Source organism: Prionailurus viverrinus, chromosome E2 (genome assembly GCF_022837055.1).
Source record: "Prionailurus viverrinus isolate Anna chromosome E2, UM_Priviv_1.0, whole genome shotgun sequence".
Lineage (NCBI taxonomy): Eukaryota > Metazoa > Chordata > Mammalia > Carnivora > Felidae > Prionailurus > Prionailurus viverrinus.
This window is the reverse complement of record NC_062575.1, coordinates 54,715,988-54,730,310: the sequence shown is the minus strand read 5'-3', so window position 1 is coordinate 54,730,310 and position 14,323 is coordinate 54,715,988. Positions and strand designations below refer to the sequence as shown.

The following is a 14,323-nucleotide window of genomic DNA, read 5'->3' as shown; positions in this document are numbered from 1 at the left end:
GATCATGACCTGAGCTGAATTCGGACGCTTAACCGACTGAACCACCCAGGCGCCGCGACACATCAAATTTAAAGAACCGTTAACTTTATGTCAACCCATGTTCACTGTGTTGGCCCATAATGCTAAGATTGAGTGCGTTTTCTCATTAATGGACACAGTAGAACAAATTAAACGGACATTCAATGGAAAAAAATAAATTGGATGTGACCACTGTAAAAACTATAGTGAAAATTAATAGCAAGAAACTGCGCTACAGTGAAGTCGGGAGGATTTGGCCGCGAGAGCGCTAATGCACTGCCACGCATAGTCAATTGCAGACCCAACCGGAAGAGGCCGACTTGACCTTGCGCGGGGTGGGCCTTGCATGGGGCTACTGCTCTACTAACCCAGCGGGAAGAGGAGAGGCTTTTCTTGTCCCCACCCCTGCCCCCCAAGTTCAGCCAATAGGAAGCCAGCATACTTCCAAGCCTTCCCCCATTGGCCCCTTTTCTCCATTAAACATGTGCCTCTCCCTTCCCTAGACTTACCTACGGTTTTGTTGCAAGTTGTGTGCCCACAACTGCAATTCTCTTTTCTTCCCCAACGAACCCATTTTTGCTGGTAACGAAGCTGGCAGTTTTTCTTTTAAGGTGAACACATTTTACAATGTAAATGAAACACAGATCCTAACCGCAAGGGATCCCATAAGCGAATTCTACAAGAAGAAGAAACAACTGTTAAGGGGAACCAAAAACATCCGGGACGTACAAAGAAGGAGGGTATATAATTTAGATAACCTGTCATTTATTGCAGAAAATCCGGGAATGGTTTTCCGTGTGGTGACAATACACAAGTTGGGTTTCCAGAAAGCAGGCTCAGAGTGGGGCGGGACGGGGGCCGGGTCAGGAATCCTCCTGACCAGGTCGGTTACCCTGGGAAGAGCCCGTGACCTCGGGCAAAGTGCTCTCTCTGCACCGGCTTGTAATTTATCGGTGACTGGCTGAAATGTGAGCCCAGCTCTGCCCATCCCCACACAGGTGGACGCCAACACACCACACCGGTTGGCGACCCGTTTCTGTGGAAAACTATTCACTCAGGAATTGTCCCGGAGGTGTCCCTTCTTGAGAAGCCCTGAGCCCTCTAGCCAGCGGTTGCAGGAGCTGGCTGGAGGCGTCACTTGCAGATCTTGATCTCTGAATACTCGGTGGTGCTGGTGGCCTCCGGGTCCGGAAGGTTCCAGGGCTTCAGCCCATGGAAGGTGAGAGAAGCATAGTGGGGCTCCTTTCCCTCCTCCGAGGTGGGAGCGGCCATGGCTGGGGGCGGGTGGTCTAGGGGGGTGCTTGACCGATCCTCATGCTGGGAACCCTGAGTGGCGGGGAAAGAAGGGGGTCAAATTAGGATAACGGGAGCTGGCAGATAGTGAGGGGGACCCACGGCAAGCCCGGAAGCTGGAAACCACTTAGTCTTTCATCATTCATTCCACAAGCATTGGCTGAGCCCCCATTCATTCATTCATTCATTCACTCACTCATTCAATAAATACGTGAGAGTAAGAATGCCTCGCCCTTGGTAATCAATTGCCAGGCTCCTAGATGCCTCACCACAAGCCATCAGGGAGGCACTATTAGCCCCATTCATCAGGTGGAGAAACCGAGTCTAGGTAAATATTCCCAAATCACACATTCAGTTGTTGGTAGGGCCAAGATGAATGCCCAGGTCTCTCTGGCCCCAGTGGCCACCTTATGGAAGAGCTGTCCCGTGTCAGACCCTGGCTACTCAATGGGGAACAAAGTAGACATCATCCATTACCTCCCACTAGCTTGCAGTAGGGGGCACTGACATTAAGGTAGTAGTCAATTATACTACTATCTAATAGCAAATTGAGATAGGATGCACAGAAATGGGGTGGGTGGTGTGAAAAGGACAGGGATTTGCGAAGAACCGACTGCCCTCAGGGACCACTCCACATCTCAGAAATTTAGGCAAACACTATAACAAAATTGTAGCACAGACATTAAAATCAATTAAAACCAATGTTGGGGCGCCTGAGTGGCTCAGTCAGTTTAGCGTCCGACTCTTTTTTTTTTTTTAATGTTTATTCATTTTTGAGAGAGAGAGAGAGAGAGAGAGAGAGAGAGAGGCAGAGCACGAGTGGGGGAGGGGCACAGAGAGGGAGGCACAGAATCTGAAGCAGGCTCCAGGCTGTCAGCACAGAGCCCGATGCAGGACTCGAACTCATGGACAGGGAGATCATGACCTGAGCCGAAGTCACATGCTTAACTGACTGAGCCACCCAGCATCTGACTCTTGATTTCGGCTCAGGTCATGATGATCTCATGGTTTGTGGGATCGACCCTGCATCTGGTTCTGCGCTGACCGTGCGGAACCTGCTTGGCATTCTCTCTCTCTCTCTCTCTCTCTCTCTCTCTCTCTCCCTCTCCCTCTCCCTCTCTCTCTCTGCCCCTCTCCCGCTTGCACTCTTGTCTCTCTCTCTCTCAAAATAAATATATTTTTTTTTCAATCAAAGGATATTGTGCGGTCAAGCGCTCACCACGCCCCAAACAGCTTATGTTAACAACGTGATTTCTGGTGAGGCCTTGGGCCACACAATATCGGCTTGACCTCTAGAGGGCTGGACACCAACAACAAAGATTAGCCATACAGGGGCTCCATGCCTATGTCACCAACCCTCCACGTGGCCAGGGTGAGCTTCCCTGGTGGGCGTCTAACAGATTTCAGTGAGTTCGGAGTCCTTCTGGTGAACTATTGAAGCTGAGAGTGTCTTGGGGACCCCTGAACTTTGTAGTTGGCAATAATTATTTGCGGGGTGGGATCTCCCTGGCATCCTGTGTTAGGGAGGAGAGAGAGGAAGGAAGGGAAAGTGGGTCCGGGGTCCAGAGAGACCTGAGGAGGTGGGGGTGGGGAGGGTCCAGGGTCCACAGGAAGCTGGACAGGCTGTGCAAGGTGGACAGGCTCCACAAGGTGAGTCGGAGAGCAGAGGGGCAAGTGACTCCCATGTCGCTGGATTGGGTGACTGAGTTGATGGGGACCTGAGACCAAAAGCCTGTCCGAGCACGATGACCATCTAAGTCTTCTAGGGTGTGGCCGTGGCCATCCCAGGGTGGTGGCCACATGGGACACCGACGGACAGAGGGCTCAGCACTCACCCAGGAGATGGGACCCAACATGCAGGCAGCTTCCTTGCCGCCAGCTGCTGTCTCTGGGGCCTGCTTCCTGCGGGTCTTCACTCTGCGGGGGAGGCCGGGACCTGTCAGCCTGGAGTGAGCTACTGCCCCCTGCTTAAGAGGCTGGCAAGGCTGAGCACGGCCGGAGGAGGGGACACACGGAGCCCGCCGACCCGCGCAAACAGGCGTGATCAGGGCGGCAACAGCCCTCCTTTGATTCTCTGCCCCAGTGCCCCAATCTCGAAGCCTCGGCACCACCAGGGCTCCTCCCGCTGGGGCCGCCTGGGACCGTAGGACGCGGACCCCTTCCATCCCGCGCACCCGCCCTCTCTCCCAGGGACAACACTCACATGAAGAAGATGAGACAAGCACAGAGACCGAGCAGGCCAGCGACACCAGCACCCCCGGCAGCCGCCAGAACGAATCCTCCCCCAAGCAGAGGCTGCGCTGCAGAGGAGTGAGGTTTCCGGTGAGTCCCCTCCAAGCCCCAGGCCGCTTGTGCCCCTGCCTCCCGCAAACTTGGGCTCTCATGTTCTTCATCCCCCAACCTGCAGAAAACCCGGACTCTGCCCCCCTCCTTCCTCCTCTCTCTCACCCCTTCCCATCCAGACCCCAGCCCCACGCCCACCCAGACCGTCTTCTCCAGGATGCAGACTCCTTTCTCCCCCCCGTCTCTGCCCACCCTTTCCCCACAGCCCCCAGACCTGGCAGCAACACCAGGACGGCGGCAGTGCTCTGGGCCCCGTGCTCATTCCGGGCCTCGCAGCCGAGTCTGAGGTCGGAGCGCAGCGGCCCCCTGAGGCTCAGGGAGCTGTTGGCCCAGGGCCCCTCGGAGCTGGAGGTGACGGTCAAGGAGGCGTCGCTGTGGTTCCCCTCCAGCAGCCCCTCCCCCAGCCGCCAGCGCAGGGTGGGGGCCGGCCGGGCTCGGGCGGAGCAGGTGCAGCGTAGCGCCTCGCCCTCCCAGGAGCAGGAGGGGCCGAGCAGCCGCGGGGGGCCTGCGGGGGGGTGGGGGGGCAGGGTCAGCGACGCCTCTGCTCCCCAGGCCCCGGGCGTCCCGCCCCCGGGGGTCCCCACACTCACAGACCACAGAGAGACGCAGGGAGACGTGCTGGGAGCCCCGAGCGTGCTGAGCTCGGCAGGTGAATTCGCCTTCATGGCCCGACTCCACTCGGGGCAGCTCCAGGACCCCGGGCTTCCAAGGCTGGGACGGGCTCAGAGTCCGGCTCCCCTGGGCCCAGCTCAGTGTGGCTGGAGGGTTGCTGTCGGCGACACAGACCAGGAACACAGATTCCCCTTCCAGGACTGGAAGAGATGAGCCATTCCCTGGGTATTTCAGTTCTGGAGGAAGAGAGAAAGAGCGAGGGTGAGCACCCCCAGCCCAGGGCCGAGGCCTATTTCTCTCTCCTCTCCATTTTCCATAAGTTGGGAAGGGATCTCCACAGGTAGGTTTTGTGTGTGTGTGTGTGTGTGTGTGTGTGTGTGTGTGTGTGTGTTTTATGTTTATTTAGTTTTGAGAGAGAGAGAGAGCGCGCGCAAGTAGGCACGTAGGGCAGAGAGAGAGGGAGACACAGAATCCAAAGCAGCCTCTGAGCTGTCAGCACAGAGCCCGACGTGGGGCTCGAACTCACGAACCGCGTGCTCATGACCTGAGCCACCCAGGCGCGCCAACCACAAGTAGTTTTTAAGCAGCTTTATTGTGATATAATTCACATACCATGCAATTCCATGTATATACCACTTGAAAAGGAGTCCTGCGGTGACCATTACCACAATCAGTTTCAGAACTTTTTCATCACCCCCAAAAAAGCCACCCCTCAGCTGCCTCCTCCGTTGCTCCCGTCCCCCGGCCCCTGGCAACCCCTAACCTACTTTCTGTCTCCACAGATCTGTCTATTCTGGACATTGTATCCAAATAGAATCGTAGGCCACTGTGGGCTTTTGTGTGCCTTGCAATATGATGTTTCCAAGGTTCACCGCCTTATAGCACCTGTCAGCGCTACACTCCCTTTCTTTCTTTCTTTCTTTCTTTCTTTCTTTCTTTCTTTCCTTCTTTCTAAATTTATTTATTTTGAGAGAGAATGAGCACTCACAATCCAGCAAGCACATGTGAGAGCGGGCAAGGAGCAGAGAGAGAAGGAGAGAGAGAATCCCAATCCCCGTGCTGTCGGCACAGAACCCGTTGCAGGGCTCGGTCCCACGAACTGTGAGGTCACGAGCTGAACAGAAATCTACAGTGGGATGCTTAACTGACTGCGCCACCCAGGCGCCCCAGTGCTGGACTCATTTCTGTGGCAGAATCATGTTCATTGCATGGATGGGCCACGTTGTGTCTATCTGTCCATCCACTGATGGACACTGGCTTCTTCAAGGCACACGCCCTTCGCTACACTTCTCTCTCTTTCCCCAGCTGCTGAACACCCCTGGCTCAAGTGCCCAAACTTCGAATACCAAACCCTTCAAGGCTCTTCAGGACTTGACCCCTACCTCTTCACCTCCTTTCCCCCAGTTGTCTCAGGATGAGTGGGGTGTCCACATTTTGCATTCTAAAAGTCACAAAGGAGGAAGGGGTGTTCTGAGAGAAGTCTCCCTTCCATGCTAACTAACCTGCAGGCAACAAATTCCTCTCGTCAAAGGCAACATTTATCGCCTGTTTCTTGTGTGGCCTTCCAGAGCTATTCCATAATAGCCTTATCTAGTAACATTGAAATACACGTCCCTAGGGGCGCCTGGGTGGCTCAGTCGGTTAAGCGTCCGACTTCGGCTCAGGTCACGATCTCGCGGTATGTGAGTTCGAGCCCCGCGTTGGGCTCTGTGCTGACTGCTCAGAGCCTGGAGCCTGTTTCAGATTCTGTGTCCCCCTCTCTCTCTGCCCCTCCCCCGTTCATGCGCTGTCTCTCTCTGTCTCAAAAATAAATAAACGTTAAAAAAAAATTTTTTTTGAAATACACATCCCTAAAATCCCACAGTTTTGTTCCTGGGCATGAAATTTACAGTCCCATCCCCCCGGGGTACCCTGGCACCCTCCAGAAGCTGGTTAGAAAGGCAGAACCATGGGGTGCCTGGATGGTTCTATCCCTTAAGCCTCCAACTTTGGCTCAAGTTATGATCTCATGGTCATGAGTTCAGGCCCCCTATCAGGCTCCCTGCTGTCAGCACAGAACCAGCTTCAGATCCTCTTTCCTCCTCTCTCTCTGCTCCTCCCCTGCTCACGCTCATGCGCACCTGAGTGTTCTCTCTCTAAAAAATAAACATAGGGGTGCCTGGGTGGCTCAGTCGGTTGAGCGTCCGACTTCAGCTCAGGTCACGATCTCGCGGTCCGCGAGTTTGAGCCCCGCATCGGACTCTGTCTGGGCTGATGGCTCAGAGCCTGGAGCCTGCTTCCGATTCTGTGTCTCCCTCTCTCTCTGCCCCTCCCCCGTTCGTGCTGTGTCTCTCTCTGTCTCAAAAATAAATAAACGTTAAAAAAAATTTAAAAAAAATAAACATAAAAAACAAAAAAAAGAATGCAGAACCAGAGGCCATACACGCCTCCTGAGTCACATCTGCATTGTCGCAAGATCCCTGAGAAATCTACGTGCCTTAAAGAAAGGCTCTTCTGTTGACAAGGGGAATGTTCCCAGCAGCATTATCATGAAAACTGAAAACCGTGGACAACTCAAGTGCCTGTTGAAAATGGGATGTGAGGGGCGCCTGGGGGGCTCAGTCGGTTGAACGTCCGACTTCAGCTCAGGTCATGATCTCACGGTTCGTGGGTTTAAGCCCTGAGTCCAGCTCTGCATACTGATGGTGTGGAGCCTGCTTGGGATCCTCTCTCTCTCTCTCTCTCTCTGCCCTCCCCCTCAAAAATAAATAAATACACTTTAAAATAGGGGCAGAGAGAGAGAGAGCGAGAGAGAGAGGAGAGAGAACTCCAAGCAGGCTCCACAGTGTCAGCACAGAACCTGATGTAGGGCTCAGACTCACACACCGTGAGGTCATGAGCTGAGCCAAGATCAAGAGTCAGACACTTAACCGACTGAGCCACCCAGATGCCCCTAAAAAAATCTATCTACAGATATAGATGATATGGAGATAGAGATAGAGATAGAGATAGAGATAGATGGATATATAAAAGAAAACATCATGCTAAGTGGAAGAAGCCAGACCAAAAGACCACATGCTGTAAGATTCCATTTATATAAAATATCCGGAAAAGGCAAGTTCACGGCCAAAGAAAGTTGATTAGTGGCCAGGGGCTGCAGGGAGCGGGAAATAGGGAGTTATTGCTAATGGGTACAGGGCTTTTTTGGGGGGGGTGACGAAAATGCCTTGCAACTACATACAGCGGTGGTTTCACAACATCACAAATGTCCTGAATGTCACCGAACTTGCTCACTTTGAAAGGGCTGATTTCATGGGATGGGAGCTGAATTTCAACTTAAAAAGATAACTCAGACGTCAGAGAGGAACACGTATGTTTCAGTCCTGTGTCACATAAGCTTTCAAAAACACTGGCAAGCAAACATCGCGTAGAGATTCCAACATATTTGGTAAAATGGTAAGAAAAAAAAGAAGATACGTGGATGTGTTAATTAACTAGATTGTGTGAATCCTTTAGCAGAGTAAACGTGTATCAAGTCTACACATATCGAATCTACCTGTATCAAATCATCACGTTGTACACTTTGAATATATACAATTTATTCATCAACAACACCTTCGTCAAAAACAAAAATAAAGGCATTTGGGTGGCTCAGGTGGTTCAGCATCTGACTCTTGATTTTGGCTTCCGTCACGATCTCAGAGTTTAGGAGATCGAGCCCCTCGTGGATCCTGCTTGGAATTCTCTCTCTCTCCCTCTCTCTCCGCTCCTCCCCCCACTCTGGCTCACTCGTGCTCTCTCTCTCTCTCAAAATAAATAAATAGGGGCGCCTGGGTGGCTCAGTCAGTTACGTGCCCGACTCTGCCTCAGGTCGTGATCTCACAGTTGGTGGGTGCAAGCCCCATGTTGGGCTCTGTGCTGACAGCTTAGAGCCCGGAGCCTGCTTCAGGTTCTGTGTCTCCCTCTCTGCCCCTCCCCTGCTCAACCTCAGTCTCTCTCTCTCTCCCTCAAAAAATAAATAAACATAAAAAATTTGTAATAAATACACTTTAAAAAATAAAGTAAAATTAAGTAGAAAGAATGATAACACAGCATCCCGTGTGATGGCTTTCTCTGAGGCCAGATGAAAGGGGCTGAAATTAGGAAGGAGCATTCAGGGTGTTCCAAAAGTGGGGTTGCTGTTCCTTTTTTTTTTTTTTTAAAGTACCTCTATGCCCAATGTGCAGCTCGAACTCACAACCCTGAGATCGAGAGTTGCACATTCCACCGAATGGGCCAGCCAGGCGCCCCTGTTCTAGTTCTTTTTTTTTTTTTTCAACGTTTTTATTTATTTTTGGGACAGAGAGAGACAGAGCATGAACGGGGGAGGGGCAGAGAGAGAGGGAGACACAGAATCGGAAACAGGCTCCAGGCTCTGAGCCATCAGCCCAGAGCCTGACGCGGGGCTCGAACTCACGGACCGCGAGATCGTGACCTGGCTGAAGTCGGACGCTTAACCGACTGTGCCACCCAGGCGCCCCATCTAGTTCTTAACCTCGTCACTGACCACCAAGGTGTTCATTTTGTGGTGATTCTCCATAACGTGCACGTATTTGACAAGTTGTCTTTGCGGCTAATGAATAGTAAGCAAAAACAATCCGTCACACAGCGAAAGGGAAGCCTCCGGACTCTGCTCTCGCTGTGCATCACCCTGGCCCTCCCGGGTTGGCTTCGAGGCCCTTGGACCCACCTGTGCAATTTCCTCGGGAGATGCCGATGGTCAAGTTCTGTGGAGCATCTAGGACAGAGGGACACAGAGAGGCATAGAGTCAAAGCTGGCCCTTCCCCCGCCGCCCGCCCCCAGGAGACGCAGAAATGGAAATAGAAACAGACAAGTCCCGTGTCCCCCCTGCAGCCCCTCGGAGCCACCTGCCCCACCCCGCAGGCATCTGCAGACAACTAGTCCTGCCCCTGCCCCCCTCCCCCCTCCCCCACTCTCACAGGAGACGTTGAGCGTAATGGTGCTTTGGGTGCTCACACCAGCCCTGGGGAAGGTCACATGACAGGTGAGGTTGGTGCCGTGGTCCTGCGGACGGGGGGTGAGCAGGATCTCCGAGGAGTTATAGGCCTCCAGGTCCGGTCCTGGAGGTCTGAGCGCAGCTCCCGTCCAGGAGAGGGTGAGGGGCGTCACCCCATCACAGACCCCGGGCACAGAGCATGTGAGGTGGCTGGGAGAGCCAGACTCCAGGGGCTCCTCGATACGGATATCTGGGGTCTGTGTCAGCGCTGGAGAGGAGACACGAGACCAGAGGGGACCCCTCTGTGTGTGCCTCTGAAAGAGGCACCCCAACCCTAAATTGACCACGCTCCACTGTTCCCCCCTTAAAGGTGAGCACCGGGGGCGCCTGGGGAGGGTGCTCAGTTGGTTAAGCATCTAACTTCAGCTCAGGTCATGATCTCACGGTTCGGTTTGTGGGTTCGAGCCCCACATTGAGCAGGGCTCCACGCTGATAGTGCGGGGCCTGCTAGGGATTCTCTTTCTCTCTCAAAAATAAATAAACTTAAAAAAAAAAAAAAAAGGTGAGCAGCAGGAGGTCCATGTCTGCCCTCGAAGACGTGCTCCCCCATCCCTGTCACGGACTCTCGGGGCCCCTCCATACCTCTTACAGTCACAGTGAGCAGGTCACTTTGGTAACTGTGTCTCATGGAACCTGTGTCCAGTTGAAAATAATACTTTCCACTGTCTCCCTTCTGGGCGTCTGTGATGTTCAGGGAGCAGTCCCTGTCCCCAGGGTCTCCGGCGAGGTGAAATGAAAATCTGTTCTTCCTCTTTGCGCCCTTGGCAGGGTTGTTTGTGGCCAGGAGAACATCCCCTCTGGAGTTATAGGTTTTCCGGAACCAGGAGCCATAAACATGTGCAGAGGGGCTCCTGCGAACCCCGGGGTAGGAGACGGTGCAGGGAACGTGGACACACAGGCCCTCCTGCACCGTCACAGACTTCTGCACCTGCAGCTTGTACCCGGGATTCTCCTGCAGGGACCCTGGGGGCACACTGAGGCTCAGCGACAGTGACAGGCGAAGCCCCTGCCGCCCCCCCCCCCCGACCCCGGCCCTCAACCCCTCAACCCACTCACCTGCCCACAGCAGCGGCAGCAGCAACGGCAGCAGCATCTCTGGGGTCCCCGGGGGCTGGGCCCGCCACCGAACGGTCTGGCTTCTAGGCGTGCCTGTCTGTCCTGGAAGGAAGCTCCAACAGGAAGCTTCTTGTGGGGGAAGAAGTGGAGAGTGACCATCCACAGAAGAGGAACCGCAGGAAGGGAACCACAATGTCCTGGAGAATCCCTTCTTCCAACTTCTCCTTTCACAGAAGGGAGCAACAGGGCAGAAAGGGTTCAAGGCTGGGCCTCAACAGGGAAGGAGCCCAGTTCCAGCCTCGGGGGGTGGGGGGGTGGGGAGGGCAGTCCTGGCAGTGGGGGCTCTCGGGGGAGTCAGTGAGTAAGGGCTCCAGGTGAGGTACTAGAGGCAGAATTCTTTCTTTCTTTCTTTTTCTTTCTTTCTTTCTTTCTTTCTTTCTTTCTTTCTTTCTCAGAATTCTTTCTTTCTCAGAATTCTTTCTTTCTTTCTCAGAATTTTCTTTCTTTCTTTCTTTCTCAGAATTCTTTCTTTCTTTCTTTCTTTCCTCTTCTTTTTCTTTCTTTCTCCCTTTCTTTCCTCTTTCTTTCTTTCTTTCTTTCTTTCTTTCTTTCTTTCTTTCCCTTTTTCTTTTTTCTTTCTTTCTTTCCTTCTGTCTGTCTTTCTTTCTTTCACCAGGCAAACATCTGCTACATACAGAGACAAAGAAGAGAACCCAGTGCCCACCCCGCTCCCCAAGGGCACTCAGCCTCCCTGCATGCCTCGGGCCACGTCTGTCTGTCCGTCTGTCTGCAGTCCACACACGCTCCGGGTTCCACGGTGAGAAGCAAGCAAGGACACAGGGTCCCCGCACTCAGAAGGGCCTCACGCTTGGTGGGGGGGGTGGGTGATGCTCTGAGGTTGCCATCTTGAAATGCTTAATAATTTTATCTTTGAATTTGTGCTTTGTAAGTGAAGCCCTAATGAGATAAGGAACACGAACTAGAGAAAATGGAACCTTGGGTCACACGCCGTCAAGCCTCCCCCACGCCCCCACCTCCTCCTTCCCCGGGCCCCACTCCCACTCACACGCCCCACCTGGGCACAGAGAGGGTCTGAGCCTTGCCGAGTTGAGAGGTGGGAGCCCTAGGCACCTGTGAAGGTCTACACTGCCCACCCCCCGGTGATGCCCACCTCCCAGTCAAGCCTGAGGGGGACTTGACCTTAAGTTGTTGACCTTAAGTCCCTGAGCCTGTGTGGCTCAGTTGGTTAAGTGTCTGACTCTTTTTTTTTTTTTAAATACTGTTTATTTATTTTTGAGAGAGAGAGAGACAGACAGAGCATGAGCAGAGGAGGCGCAGAGAGAGAGGGAGACACAGGATCCAAAGCAGGCTCCAGGCTCTGACCTGTCAGCACAGAGCCTGCATGGGATCCTGTCTCCCCCTCCCCCGCTCGGGCTTTTTCTCTCTCGTTCTCTCTCTCAAAATAAATATACTTAAAAAAAAAAAAAAAAAAGATGTGACCACCAGTTGACCTGTGAGCTGGACCCAGGCCATTGGAGGCTCCGCATCCCCTCCCCCGTCCTTGGAACGTGGGTCCTGCTTGCCTTTTCTGCTCCCAGAGTCCGCTCCAAGGACACAGCTTCGAGAACACCCGCGAGGTATAGGTGACTGAACACAGTTAAGGCCTCTCTTTATATAAACTTTAAGATCTGGAGGGCAGGGGGCGCCTGGGTGGTTCAATCGGTTAAGTGTCCAACTCCAGCTCAGGTCATGATCTCACGGCTCGTGAGTTTGAGCCCCCACCCTGGGCTCTGGGCTGACCACTCAGAGCCTGGAGCCTGCTTCGATTCCGTGTCTCCCTCTCTCTCTCTGCCTCTCCCCTACTCCCCTCCTCTCTCTCTCTCTCTCTCGCTCTCGCTCTCGCTCTCGCTCTCGCTCTGTTTCTCTCAAAAATAAATAAGCATTAAAAAAAAAATTAGCCTTTAAGCAAAGAGAGGTCTGCTCTTTGCCTGAGGGAACCCTTGAGCCCTTGGAACGGGAGTGTCCTGCCTGATGAGAGTGCGCTGGTTTACCTGGGGGCCTTGGGCCACAGCACAAAGGCATTGGATCAGTTTGACTTCTGGGGGAGACGGTTAGAATCTGAACAACTGAGGTCAGCCATGCTGGCCATCCCTGTCTACGTGCAGAGCAGCACAGACTAGGAGGTTTACAACAATAGGAATTGAGGGGCGTCTGGGTGGTTCAGTCAGTTAAACGTCCAATCTGGATTTCCGCTCAGGACATGATCTCATGGTTCGTGAGTTCGAGCCCCGGATCGGGCTTGCGCCCACAGTGCGGAGCCTGCTTGGGATTTTCTCTCTCTCTCTCTCTCTCTCTGCCCCTCCCCCTCCTCAAAATAAATAATAAATTAAAAAAAAAACAAAAACAAAAACAAAAGGAATTCGTTGCTGACACCTCCAGAAGCTGGAAGTCTGAGATCCCGGTGTCGGCAGGGAGGATGCGTCCAGGCCTCTCTCCTGGCTTCTGGCTGCTGCAGGCCTGGCTTAGAGACCACACTCTCCCTGTGTCTTCCCATCAGCTTCTCTCAGTATGCTTATGCCTCTGTGTCTCACTTTCCTTTTCTTATAAGGACACTGGTCCTACTGGATTAGGGCCCACTCTCGTGACCTCACCTTAACTTGGTCACCTGTGAAGACCTGATTTCCAAATAAGGCCACATTCACAAGTACTGGGGGGTAGGACTTGAAGATCTTGCGGGGGGGGGGCAAGATAACAATGCACAGCAGGACCCATAAAACCCTGGACGTCAAGACGCCGGGGAGTTCTCGATTGGCAAGGCTCCATGGGTGTTGTGACACGGTATCGCTGGGTACATTCGTCAGCTTTGGGCCCTAAAACACCACAGACGTGAAAGCCCAGAGATGGGGGGCTCAAACAGCAGAAACTGCATCTCTCACAGTTCTGGAGGCAGCAAGGTGCCGGCCGGGGGAGGCCCAGCTTCCTGGCTTGCAGACGGCTGCCTTCTCACTGTGTCCTCACGTGGTAGAGAGAGATCTTTGATGTCTCTTCTTTACTCTTTATTTATTTATCTATTTGTTTATTTATTTGAGAGAACAGCCGGGGGAGGGGCAGAGAGAGAGAGAGAGAGAGAGAGAGAGAGAGAGAGAGAATCCCAAGCAGGCTCCATGCTGAGCACAGAGCCCGACAAGCCGAGAGATCAAGATCATGGCCTCAGCTGAGATCAAGAGTCCAACGCTTAACCGACTGCGCCATCCAGGCGCCCTTCTGGTGTTTCTTCTTATAAGAAAACTTTTCCTGTGGTTTCAGGTCCTCTTGTGGTTTTGTGACTTCACTGAACCTTAGTTACCTCCCTGTCCCCACATGATATGATACAGTCACATCAGGAGTTAGGGCTTCAACCCATGAATTTGGGGGACACACAATTCAGGCCACGGCACTGGGAGAATTAAGTGCTGTCCACATGACTCCACGACGAGAGGAGAGAAGGAAGCGGGAGCCAGGTCTCTCCTGGCCCTGCCCGGTGCACCTTTCCCATTGCAGATTTTTATTTTATTTTACTTTATTTTATTTTATTTCTTTTCATTTTATATATACTTTAACGTTTATTTATTTTGAGAGAGAGAGAGCACGAGCAAGGGAGGGGCAGAGGGAGACACAGAATCCGAAGCAGGCTCCGGGCTCTGAGCTGTCAGCACAGAGCCAGACACGGGGCTTGAACTCGTGAACCGTGAGATCATGACCTGAGCCAAGGTCAGACGCTCAACCGACTGAGCCCCGCAGATGCCCTGTATTTTTATATATTTTTATATTCTTATTTTAAGTAGGCCCCACACCTAAAGTGGGGCTCACACTCACAACCCCGAGATTAAGAGTCACACGTTCTACCAACTAAGCCAGTGAGGCGCCCCGACCATTGCAGATTTTAATCTGTAACCTTTAAAAACCACGAGTACAACAGGGGCGCC

The 14,323-nt window shown here is 53.0% G+C and overlaps 1 protein-coding gene across 3 annotated transcripts; it reads right to left on the bottom strand.

Moving 5' to 3' along the window:
- Window positions 1-766: 766 nt before the first annotated feature.
- SIGLEC11 (sialic acid binding Ig like lectin 11) lies at window positions 767-10,489 on the bottom strand. 3 transcript variants are annotated; one of them, XM_047834963.1, is made up of 9 exons: window positions 10,359-10,489; window positions 9,885-10,265; window positions 9,226-9,510; window positions 8,975-9,022; window positions 4,245-4,502; window positions 3,869-4,159; window positions 3,515-3,611; window positions 3,147-3,228; window positions 767-1,344 (listed from the first exon to the last, which is right to left on the bottom strand). In XM_047834963.1, exons 1-9 carry the CDS (start codon window positions 10,393-10,395, stop codon window positions 1,153-1,155), a joined length of 1,671 nt encoding a protein of 556 aa, XP_047690919.1. In that variant the 5' UTR covers window positions 10,396-10,489; the 3' UTR covers window positions 767-1,152. The 3 variants fall into 3 exon arrangements, with proteins under 3 accessions (XP_047690919.1, XP_047690922.1, XP_047690920.1); XM_047834964.1 differs by having other exon boundaries at window positions 1,198-1,344; window positions 3,515-3,606; XM_047834966.1 differs by lacking the exon at window positions 9,226-9,510.
- Window positions 10,490-14,323: the final 3,834 nt, after the last annotated feature.